Source organism: Acartia tonsa, chromosome 12 (genome assembly GCF_053477335.1).
Source record: "Acartia tonsa isolate MP-2025a chromosome 12, ASM5347733v1, whole genome shotgun sequence".
Classification (NCBI taxonomy): Eukaryota; Metazoa; Arthropoda; class Copepoda; order Calanoida; family Acartiidae; genus Acartia; species Acartia tonsa.
This window is the reverse complement of record NC_137271.1, coordinates 3,035,893-3,049,353: the sequence shown is the minus strand read 5'-3', so window position 1 is coordinate 3,049,353 and position 13,461 is coordinate 3,035,893. Positions and strand designations below refer to the sequence as shown.

General features: G+C 30.4%; 2 protein-coding genes across 4 annotated transcripts in view; one reads left to right on the top strand and one right to left on the bottom strand.

Moving 5' to 3' along the window:
• Positions 1–13,461, bottom strand: part of LOC145334088 (cdc42-interacting protein 4-like) — a 111,131-nt gene that overhangs the window by 14,922 nt on the left and 82,748 nt on the right. For all 3 annotated transcript variants that reach the window (XM_080179369.1, XM_080179371.1, XM_080179370.1), the window contains 5 exons: positions 7,953–8,051; positions 7,267–7,377; positions 6,659–6,752; positions 962–1,044; positions 280–385 (listed from right to left, as the gene is read on the bottom strand). In XM_080179369.1, the coding sequence (XP_080035495.1) occupies positions 280–385; positions 962–1,044; positions 6,659–6,752; positions 7,267–7,377; positions 7,953–8,051 (493 nt within the window). The remainder of the gene's footprint in view (positions 1–279; positions 386–961; positions 1,045–6,658; positions 6,753–7,266; positions 7,378–7,952; positions 8,052–13,461) is intronic.
• The window catches only part of LOC145334086 (isocitrate dehydrogenase [NADP]-like), a 341,086-nt gene continuing 337,144 nt past the window's right edge, over positions 9,520–13,461 (top strand). The window contains exon 1 of the mRNA XM_080179368.1: positions 9,520–9,539. The gene's annotated coding sequence lies outside the window, so the exon portion shown is untranslated. The remainder of the gene's footprint in view (positions 9,540–13,461) is intronic.

Sequence of the window (13,461 nt, the reverse complement as noted above, 5' to 3'; positions counted from 1 at the left end):
GCTGATAGTCCCATACCCAACACTGCCACTATCTATCTACTGTCTATCTATCTATCTATATCTGTATATCTATCTATCTATCCATCTATACCTGTTCTGAAGAATTGCTGGAATTGCTGATAGTCCTATACCCGACACTATATCTATCTATCTATCTATCTATATCTATCTATATATCTATGTATACCTGTTCAGAAGAATTGCTGGAGTTGCTGATAGTCCCATACCCGACACTATATCTATCTATCTAACTATCTATCTATATCTATCTATCTTTACCTGTTCAGAAGAATTGCTTGAGTTGCTGATAGTCCCATACCCGACACTGCCCCTATCACTTAAACTTGCCGATCGTCGTCCACTCTTCGGGGTATCTGCATTGCTTCTAAATAATGGATATAGGATATACGTGGACATATGTATTGACAGGGAAAAATTTGTCGTCAATTTAGCTTGCTTTTATGGATCTCATTTATTGTTATATTCATCCTGTAGGAGGGAAGGGAATGGGGTAAAGGGGGTATATTTAGGGTATCGTTAATTTGGCCAGCTGCAAGCATCACTTTATCAGAGAACATAAAAATCTAGTGCAACATCCGAGTGATAATATATCGATTTTTCTTGAAAATAACAAATATGACAACTTCCACGAGTAGCAAAGCTCAAAAATAACATGGAATAGACAAACGGAGTTATATAGCAAATGATCAGTTTTCATAACAAAGAAATGAAAGAGAGAATGTAAAAAAAACTTATATATGTCACTAACCCTAAACGAAAAATTAGGTATACGACTTTTTAAGCATGACTTATAGAGAGACGGACAAAACAATGTACAGACTAGATGCGAATATGTCTTAGGAATCTTCACTGAAAATTATTAGCTGTCTACCTAAAATAGCAGCACTAAATATCCCTCAATATTTATATATATAGTGATCAAAAGTAAATAATTGCATACCTGTTTCTCATTGCATCCAGTTTGTTTTCAATTGATATGAGATCTGTCTTCAGTGTGTGCAGTTCACTCTCCATATTTTGTACCTGGATACAGAGATAGATAGATAGATAGATAGATAGATATAAAGATAGATAGATAGATAGTTAGATAGATAGAAAGATAGATAAATAGATAGATATATAGACAGATAGATAGATAGATAGATAGATAGATAGATAGATAGATAGACAGATAGACAGATAGATAGATAGATAGATAGATAGATAGATAGATAGATAGATAGATAGATAGATAGATAGATAGATAGATAGATAGATAGATAGATAGATAGATAGATAGATAGATAGATAGATAGATAGATAGATAGATAGATAGATAGATAGATAGATAGATAGATATATAGATAGATAGATAGATAGATAGATAGATAGATAGATAGATAGATAGATAGATAGATAGATAGATAGATAGATAGATAGATAGATAGATAGATAGATAGATAGATAGATAGATAGATAGATAGATAGATAGATAGATAGATAGATAGATAGATAGATAGATAGATAGATAGATAGATAGATAGATAGATAGATAGATAGATAGATAGATAGATAGATAGATAGATAGATAGATAGATAGATAGATAGATAGATAGATAGATAGATAGATAGATAGATAGATAGATAGATAGATAGATAGATAGATAGATAGATAGATAGATAGATAGATAGATAGATAGATAGATAGATAGATAGATAGATAGATAGATAGATAGATAGATAGATAGATAGATAGATAGATAGATAGATAGATAGATAGATAGATAGATAGATAGATAGATAGATAGATAGATAGATAGATAGATAGATAGATAGATAGATAGATAGAAAGATAGATAGATAGAAAGATAGATAGATAGATAGATAGATAGATAGATAGATAAATAGATATATAGAATGTTAGATAGATTAATTTAGACCCAAGCACAACACAACCCAGCCCTTAATTCAACTATTGAATAAAATATACCAAGGTCTTGATTCTCAAACACCAGAATACACACTGGGATGCTTCATTGACTTAAAAAAGGCATTTGATACTTGCAATGCAATGTCCAAATCCTTTTAAACAAACTAAATTATTATGGTTTTAAAGGTTTATCAAATAAATGGTTCCATTCTTATTTAAATAATCGTTCTCAATATGTAGAAATTAATGGTATCAAATCATCTATTCAAAACATAACCCATGGAGTCCCACAGGGAAGTGTTCTTGGTCCTATACTGTTTTTATTATATATAAATGACTTGCCTAATGCAATTGATATATTTTCCTCACTTTTTGCAGATGACACAATTTTTGCACATAGTGATAGCAATTTAAAAAGATTAGAGGAGAGGGTAAACATTGAACTAGAAAAAGCTAAACTTTGGTTTCAAGCAAATAAACTTTCACTTAATGTTGCCAAAACTAAGTTTATGGTTTTTAGAACCAAACAAATGCAGTGTGTTAAAGATTCATTAGACATAAAAATTGGTGGTGAAAAAATTGAAAGAATCGGGAATGATTGTAATATTAAATCTTTTAAATTTGTAGGTGTTCATTTAGATGAGTTTATAACATGGGAACACCATATAAACTCAGTTATTAACAAAGTATCTAGTGCTAATTTTGTATTAAATCAATTGAAAAAGTTTGTACCCACTAAAATTCGTAAATCTATATATAATTCCCTTGTAAAATCGCACTTGGAATTTTCTATTATATCATGGGGTAATGCTAAATGTGAGGGAATGAATAGATTATTATTAAAACAAAAGCAAGCTGTGAGATATGTCGCTAATGCAAAGTACAATGCTCATGTAGATCCATTACTTGAAACGCTTGAGTTACTTAAACTTGAAGATATTAAGATAGTTAATATAGGTAGCTTTGTAAAAAGTTTCCTTGCAGGACAAATGCCAGACTCATTCAATTATATTTTTGAACCAATGTTATCAAACAGAGTAATGAAATTAAAAGTACCTTTACCTAAACATAAAGCCTTAGAAACTTTTCCCAATGTCTGCTTTGTTAAAACATGGAACAATCTAGACGGGGTGAAATTTGAATATGAGTGTAACGAAATATGTAATATTTTACCAAGTTAGCCGCATGAAGTTCAAGGAAAAAAAAAAATTTTGTAAGGGGGGTCAAAATGGGGGGTCCGCAGTCTCACCACCCCCCGCAGGGGGGCGGCCGGAGGCCGATTTTGAAAAGGAAAATTGCTATGGATTCTTGAATGCCGTCCGGAGGTGAGGCAATTGGAATTTTGAAAATCGGAGCAAAAACGCGCGCGCAGCGCGCGCGCAAAGTTGAAAATTGCGGAAAAAAAGGTCAAAATGTCCATTTTACACAAAATATCCTCTCGTTTTTTGATCGTTAATAACGCGCAGGGTTTTTGATTTACAGAAAAATCTTTTTCAACCATGAAAATCTGGCAAAATGGCATCGCAAAAAATCATGACCCAACATTTTCCCCCAAGTGGCGGAAAAGTTAGAGCACTTCAAAAAATTTTTTACAAGGCCTGGTGTATTGGCCCCTGTGGGCCTCCCAGAGGGGCTACAAAAAATCTGAAGGTACCTACAGAACCACAATGGCCGGCTCTTACTATCATTTAGTGTTGCCGGAGGCAATTGCCAGCCTCCTTCCGGCCTTTAATTGGCGGCAAAGTTAGCGCACCCAAAAAATGGCCATTTTTTGACGTGTTTTTCGCGCGTAGCGCGGCGTGTGTTTGTGGCGCAGCCACGTGTATTCCAACTTTTTTGTAGTCCATCCCAAGCCGGTTCAGCAGATGTGCGGCCGGAGGCGGTCGGCCCAGCCGTTTGGCCGGCAGCGGCCGTCAAAGTTCGCGAAAATCGTCAAAAAACGCTGTTTTTGCGGATTTTCGGCGGGCTGGTGCGGCCAGACCGTGCGGCCGACCGGCTTGGGACACATATCCCTGGATTCTATGGGCCATTGGCCTTCATTGCTATTTTGCACAATTTTTTTCCCCCAATTACCCTGGCCGGGACGGCCGTCCAAAGTGGCCTGGGTCAAAATCGGCAAAAACCCGTCAAAAAACACCGTTTTTGCCGTACTTTTGGCGGCCGACCACGGCCGAACCAGCTGGCCGAAAGGCCTGACCGGGATATCTCTGAAACCGGCTGGCTATGCCGGTTTTGGGGTTGTAAAAAAAATGCTCCCCTCTGATGTGATTTTTTTCGGCAACAGCCCCTTAAAGTGGGGTGGGGTTCTAAGAAATTATAATTTTTTTCTGTAAATTATAACAACTACTATTATTACACCACCCCCTGAAATGTATTTACCCCCCGCAAGAAACAAGTTTGGATGAAATAATTTTTTAAGCCGAAGGCTCCAAAAAAATTATTTCATCCAAACTTGTTTCTTGCAGGGGGGTATTTAGGATCAGAGGTAACTTCAGTTTTAGTACACTCTCTACCTTTCCATCTCTGGTAACAGGTATAATAACTACAGTTATCAAATATATTATCTAACCAATTAGTAATCCACCAACTACAACTCAAAATCAATTGCTAATTATTACCATTATCTGTTTTTTAATTTAATTAAATAACCAAATACTTATTATTACCTAATTATCATTATATAGTCATCACTATCATTTGTAATTTACAATATTAAAATTATCCATCATTTTATCTTACCTGTTACAAATCAATTACTAAATATTATTACATTTTAATTATTATTATAATACCTAACTTTTATAGTTTGATTATAATTATCTTATTTTTTTGCAATACAATAGATATCAATGATACATTTCAATCATAATGCTATAATCAACAATCACATTATATTACCCTTTACAAATCAATCAATTATCTTATAAGTTTCTATAATTAGCAATTATAATATTATTATAGTTATCTATGATATTATTTTGATTATTTTATTATTTAATAATTATATTATTAATATATTTAGCAATTTTATATCATAATTATGATACTATACTATAATTTTCAATTATAATATATAATAAATAATTATAATTATTTTAATATGATATTTTAATAATTTTATATTTTATTGATTACATTAATTATATAATTAGCACTTATAATATTATTATAATTATTCTATAATCTAATTATCATACAATATTATAATAAATATTTATAATGGTATTTCAATTATTCCAATTATTTTATAACTTAATATTCATATAAATAATAATATTTATATTATAAATTATCATATCATTTACAATATTAGGTTACAAAAATAATTATCTTATTACTTTCAATATCATAATTAGCAATTGTTATGTTAATAGTAATGTTTGTAATATAATTATCATACAATAACATAATTTTCATAATAATATTATAATTGTAATTACATTTCATTCAATTAAAGGTAAGTTCTTTTTAAACTATTTTCCTCTGATATACCTGTTATTATATTTAACTTTAATTAGCAATTATAATATTATTAAAATTATTAATAATGTTATTTTAATTATTTTCTATTTTAATATTCATAAAAATAATATTATTAATTTTTTGAATTACCATATCATTTACAATGTTAATATGAGATTACAAAAATAATTATCTTTTCACTTTCAATATTATAAATAGCAATTTTAATATTATTATAATTATTTATAATGTTGTTTCATTTATTTTATGATTATATTAATAATATAATTAGCAATTATAATGTTACATTAATTATTTTATAATATAAATATTATACAATATTATGATTTGCAATCATATTATTATAATAATTATTTAATAATATAAATATCATACAATATTATAATTACCTTATTATATTCAATATTAGAATTAGCAAACATATTATTATAATTGTTTTGTAATATAATTAGTACTCAATAACTTTAATATTATAATAATTATTAAACAATAACATATTTATTAAAATGATATTATATTTATTATTTTAATTATTTGATCAATTACCTTATTATTATTAGATTGAAATAATCATTATCTTATTATATTTAATATTATTATTATGGTATAATAAAATTATTATCTTAATTATAATAATAATTTGTTAATGCTTTCTATACTCATATATTTTTACAATTCGCTGACGCTTGCTTCACGCGGTCCCATACCAAATTTCACCGTGGGGGTCCCAATCGAAAGGGACCGCGTCAGCCTGTTCTAGACACTGCTATAAGGTGTGCTAAAACTAAAAATACCACTAAAAATCTCATTAAAAAGAAATCATTAGATAAGCACAAGAGTTTTAACTGTAATAAGCAAAAATGTTTTGTCTGTAAAAATAATTAAAATCTGCCTAAATTTGTTGTAAAATTTTGAACAACTCTCTAACCCCATTGTATCATAGTGTAAATACCATTGCTAATACCATACTATCTATTTATTTATTTGTTCTGTTTAAACCTATTTATATGTTATATGTATATATCCAATATGACTATCTTATTAAAATTCGATGTAGCTAGAAACCTTATAAAATCTTTTTGAATATGTTTGTCATGAACTGGTATTTTCAGCTTATGCAACGGCCAACCCAGGTTATGAAAGTACCAAACTATGCATAAAAATATGTGAATATGTGTAATAATTTTATTATTATTATTTTGTATGCTTATGTTGAAATACATATCTATCTATCTATCTAATCACCTTAAGCGTAGCAGCCTCCAACTCTCCAGCAATTTTAATTTCTGCCTTCTTGTCTCCAAAAGATGGATTCTGGTGATAGGTCTCCAATACTTTCCTGAATAGATGATATATAATGGACGTAGAATATCGTGAATATTATGACAGGAGAAATATTGTCGTCAATTTATGTTGCAATATTCCCTCGCATTTATAGGTCGTGCCGTTTATCCAGAAGGAGGGAAGGGGATGGTAAAGAAGAGGGGTGGGGGAGTCCGTTGTTTTAGCCCGCTACAGAGTTCATTTTCTTATGGAATATGAAAAGATGATGTAAGCTCCAAGTAATAATAAAATTGAAACATAGATTTTAGAATAAAAAATTCAGGGATAAGACAATGGGCGATAAATTATTGACCACAACCACCCCGTGGACCTTGTGACGACTTTCAATTGGGTCTTTGAAAATAAACCAATTGCGTCAAAAACGGGTGCAAATATCTATAATTTACAGATAGGTCCTCCAAACAAAAAAAGGATGGGTTGTTTGATGGGTGTTAATTTATCTATCTTATGTGGATATAGATAGATAGACTGATTTGTAGATATATATAAAGATAGATAAAGATAGATACCTCAAGCCAACAATCTCTCTTTGTCCTTTGTTGATTTCCTCCTCTTTCACAGAAATTTTCTTTTCCAATTCTCGTTTGCGCGGGTACAGGTGTTCTTGAGGTGCTCCACTCCTAAAATATACATACAATAGATAGATAGATAGATTCTCGTTTGCGCGGGTACAGGTGTTCTTGAGGTGCTCCGCTCCTAAAATATACATTATTATTATTTAAAGTAACAGGGTGTCAATATTTGCATCTGTCTGTCTGTTTGTATGTAGCAAAGTACTTCGTTAATTGCTAAACTAATATTGTTTACCTTTACAGTAAAGTTTCTTATAGGTACAGGAAAGATAAATAACTATTTTGGGGGAGGGTATCTTTCTATTAAAACTTGAATTGAAAGTAAAGGGTATGCATTCAATTCCCCCCCCCCCCTTTCTCTCAAGTGCCACAAGAGGCATCTTGGGGGTAGCCGCTTGTTCTATTATGTAAAGTAGTAAGAATGTTTAGTTTTTTTTTCAATTAAGATCTCGTGAACTGATTGAGTAATCGATTTTAGAAAATGTTCATTGTTTGTTTGATCATGAAGATCCCTAGATTGTTATAGGATATTGTATATCTTAAATTAAGCCTTACCATTGTTTTAAATCATATTTAAATGGTTTTATTAACAAAATTAATGAAAATAAAATTGAAAATCTTACTTTGATTTCTTATTGATGGTTTTGTATTTGTCCCCAGTATCTCCGGGCATCAGCTCTTCAAACTGGATATCTCCGGGAGGCATGTTCCCAGTTTTATACCTGGATAGAAAGATAGTTATTTGGATAGATAGATAGTAAGATGTCATACATTTGCTAATAATGGATTGATAAATAGGTAGCTCTTCAAACTGGATGTCTCCGGGAGGCATGTTGCCGGTTTTATACCTGGATAGAAAGTCAGATAGGTAGATAGTCAGTTCATTAAATAGATATATAGATAGATATAAAGAGTTAGAAATAGAATTAGCTCTTCAAACTGGATGTCTCCGGGAGGCATGTTTCCAGTTTTATACCTGGATAGAAAGTCAGATAGATAGATATTCAGTTTATTAAATAGATATATAGATAGATATAAAGAGTTAGAAATAGAATTAGCTCTTCAAACTAGATGTCTCCGGGAGGCATGTTCCTAGTTTTATACCTGGATAGATAGATAGTTAGTTAGATAGATAGATATAGCATTAGTTCTTTAAACAGGATGTCTCCAGCATATTCCCAGTTTTATACCTGGATAGGTAGATAGTTAGCTAGTTAGATAGGTAGATAGTTAGCTAGTTGAATAGATAGATAGTTAGATATTAAGATATCATACATTTGCTAATAATAAGATAAATAAACAGATAGCTCTTCAAACTGGATGTCTCCGGGAGGCATGTTCCCTGTTTTATACCTGGATAGGTAGATAGTTAGCTAGTTGGATAGATAGATAGTAGGATTTCATACATTTGCTAATAATAAAATAGATAGCTCTTTAAACTGGATGTCTCCGGGAGGCATGTTCCCAGTTTTATACCTGGATAGATAGATAGATAGTTAGTTAGATAGATAGACAGAAGAAAAAGTTATATATAGCATTAGCTCTTCAAACTGGATGTCTCCGGGAGGCATGTTTCCAGTTTTATACCTGGATAGATAGATAGTTAATTAGATAGATAGATAGATAGATATAGCATTAGCTCTTCAAACTGGATGTCTCTGGGAGGCATGTTTCCAGTTTTATACCTGGATAGATAGATAGTTAATTAGATAGATAGATAGATATAGCATTAGCTATTCAAACTGGATGTCTCCGGGAAGCATGTTCCCGGTTTTATACCTGGATAGATAGATAGTTAATTAGATAGATAGATAGATATAGCATTAGCTCTTCAAACTGGATGTCTCTGGGAGGCATGTTTCCAGTTTTATACCTGGATAGATAGATAGATAGATATATATCCAGTTAGATAGATAGATAGAAAAGTTCGATATAAAATTAGCTCTTCAAACTGGATGTCCCCGGGAGGCATGATACCAGTTTTATACCTGGATAGAAACTCAGATAGTTAGTTAGGTATATATATAGCCAGTTAGATAGATAGATAGCTATATATAAAGAGTTAGATATAGAAATAGCTATTCATACTTGATTCTCCCGAAGGCATCTTACCGGTATTATACCTAGATAGATAGAAAGTTAGATAGATAGTTTGAAAGACTTAACTAAAATGACCCAAGCGTATATTGCTTGATTCACTTCTACAAGAGACAAAATGAATTGAAAATGATTGCTAAAATCGAAATATATCTTTATGTCTTAGAATGGTGTATTTTTTTAAAAATAGGTTGAAAAACATTCTAACTTTAAAATAACAAAATAGTTTGAAAGATAAAAGTTCGTAATATAGAAAATTAGTTAGATAGATAGACAGTTAATTATATAGAATTATATAGAAAGAGTTATAAATAGCATCCTTTAACAATTGTTGTCTGTTTTATAGCTGGATAGAAAGCAATAATGTAGATAGATACATTTGTTTGATAAGCAAATCAAAATCAGTAAAAGTACCCAAAGTTTTTGAGCCAACGAATAAGATATCGTGGTTATAAAACTTTGGGTACCAGACCAGTGTAATTTACAGTCCAATGTCCCCTCCCTCCCTATAATATACTATAATACTATAAGCCTGGGAAAGTATTTACCCTTTCGTTGTGGTCTAAATATCTATTTAAAAGTCCCCAAAATCATATTTTTACACAAAACGGTGTTATTTAAAAGACCCAAAAAATTTGGGAGAGAGAGGACATTGTACTGAAAATTGTATAGTCTCTAAAGTTTCATAAGCACGTTCACTAAGAGGTAGGGCTAAAAACTTTGGGTTATTTATTAAATTTTTATTGGATTGTCTAATTGCTAAATGCAAAAATCTACAGAAGGGATAATTTTAGATAAATTTTTGGTTAGATTAAACATGGTTTTAATAGAAGAACAAAAATTGTATTTATTATTTTTGTTGTTGGTATATAAAATAATCATTGTCTATTTTCTCCGGAGAGGGAGGGGACATTGGCTGTTTATTACACAAGTCTCCAAAGTTTGATAATTAAGTTTTCTAATTCGCTGGCTTAAAAAGTATGAGGACTTTTGATTGGTTGGTTCATTAAGTGTCAAAACGTTTCAACCACTAATTGTAATCTACAGAAGGGGAAGCTTTGTGGATGTATATCAATTTATCGGCCATTGTCTTATCCCTTTAGAAATCTGATATTTTCTCCCTAAACCGTGCTACGCACAATTAAACTATTAAAAAAGGGTCAAATATGGCACGAAATCATTTTTAGACCGAGGTGAAGTGTCCAAACAAAATAGGACGAAAACAAGTTTGGTTGGCGATTTCTTGGACGATTTCCCATAAAAAAGTTCTGTTGAATTCTTTTTTGAAGGCTATTTGTTTATAATTTTTATTAACATGTTATGTGAGGGATAAGACAATGAACGATAAATTGATGGACATCCCAAACCCCACATAAATAATAATATTTCTTTAGATTAATCAATACTCAATAAAAAGTCCCCAAAGTTATTATGTCAGTGACTGAGATAACTTTTTATAATATTATGGGAACCAATATAGTTTATAGTCTAATATCCACTTTTTCCTGGTGTTCTAACAAGTTCAAAACTTAGATCATTTTTTTTTACATTGAATTCATACTTTTGGATGTGTTGTTTTTAAAGCGCTATGAAATAACATCACCCCATTTTCTGTCTCCAATAAGGATAATGGTTTATAATCTTAATCCATACAAGGGATAATTTTGTTACTATAATTGGAGATGTTCATCAATTTATCGTCTATTTTACTAATGTATATCTTTAGTTACTTTTCCAGAATGGCATCAAAACAGGTTCTCAGCCGGAAATGAAAAATCATGTATAGTATCATATTACAGACAATCTTTAAATATTAAATTAAAAATCATTATGCTAATACCAGTTTTGTTAGCCTGTACTAAAAAACTGGATTTGAAATAATTTGTATAAAATTGAATTTGAAATATACATACATACATACAATTTTTCTCTTTAATATCAGCGGAAAGCTGTATATAATACGATGCGATAAATAACTATTATATAGACATTAACCCTTTAAATTTAAAATTTCTCCCCCTACCCATAGCTAATATGATATAATAGCTTTTCTCGTATTCATTCGAATCCGGTGGATAGGAACCGGTTCTCATCCATACGAAAAAACTATGTCTAGCATCGTATTATATCCAGCTTTCTACGAATATAAAAGTGTACAATCATAAGATTTAAACCAGTTTTTTTAGCTGGTGCCTCCGGCACCTCAAGGCTAAAAAAACTAGTTTTAATCTTATAATTGTACATTCTATATCCGCGGAAAGCCGTTTATAATACGATGCGAGAAATAACTATTAATTTTAGTGTGCAATAACTTCTGCACATGTATGATATTATAAAAACCGCATACTCTCCATCCGTAACGGATAGCTTTTAACGATAATTTAGGCATGTTAGAATTATCCTGTAGATATCAAACTTTTTATGATGATTCCTAAAACAGTAAGGTACGAGTAAGAACGCTTAGCAACTTTATACCATTATATCATTATATATCATTTATATATCATTATATATCATTTATATCATTACCAGAATGTCTGTGCGTCCAATTTAATGATTTATTTTCTATAATTATTGAATTTCATCATAATAAATTACTTGAATAAAATTTAGCATGCTGATTTCTAGGAAGATTGGGCATAATGTTATAAAGGAAGCAACTCTATAAGGAAGAATTTTGGTATTTTTAAATAATAACAAATACAAAATTCTATGTAATATTTGTTAATGTTCGTTTGTTTGACCATCTTAATTGTGACCTTCACTTTTTGTCATCCTTGTTGTTATTGCGATTATTAAACACAATACGAATGTAATAATATGGGGAAGTGGGGGAATACCTTTTAATTTAGTATAATTTGGTATATTACATGCATAGGGGAAAAAGTATCCTACATGGTAATTATTATTATAGATAGATAGACAGACAGATAGATAGATACCTTTAATTTAGTATAATTTGGTATATTACATGCATAGGGGAAAAAGTATCCTACATGGTAATTATTATTATAGATAGATAGACAGATAGATAGATAGATACCTTTAATTTAGTATAATTTGGTATATTACATTCATAGGGGAAAAAGTATCCTACATGGTAATTATTATTATAGATAGATAGACAGACAGATAGATAGATACCTTTAATTTAGTATAATTTGGTATATTACATGCATAGGGGAAAAACTATCCTACAGGTTAATTATTGAGATAGATAGATAGACAGACAGATAGATAGATACCTTTAATTTAGTATAATTTGGTATATTACATTCATAGTGGAAAAAGTATCCTACATGGTAATTATTATTATAGATAGATAGACAGACAGATAGATAGATACCTTTAATTTAGTATAATTTGGTATATTACATGCATAGGGGAAAAAGTATCCTACATGGTAATTATTATTATAGATAGATAGACAGACAGATAGATAGATACCTTTAATTTAGTATAATTTGGTATATTACATTCATAGGGGAAAAAGTATCCTACATGGTAATTATTATTATAGATAGATAGACAGACAGATAGATAGATACCTTTAATTTAGTATAATTTGGTATATTACATTCATAGTGGAAAAAGTATCCTACATGGTAATTATTATTATAGATAGATAGACAGACAGATAGATAGATACCTTTAATTTAGTATAATTTGGTATATTACATGCATAGGGGAAAAAGTATCCTACATGGTAATTATTATTATAGATAGATAGACAGACAGATAGATAGATACCTTTAATTTAGTATAATTTGGTATATTACATTCATAGGGGAAAAAGTATCCTACATGGTAATTATTATTATAGATAGATAGACAGACAGATAGATAGATACCTTTAATTTAGTATAATTTGGTATATTACATGCATAGGGGAAAAACTATCCTACAGGTTAATTATTGAGATAGATAGATAGACAGACAGATAGATAGATACCTTTAATTTAGTATAATTTGGTATATTACATTCATAGTGGAAAAAGTATCCTACATGGTAATTATTATTATAGATAGATAGAC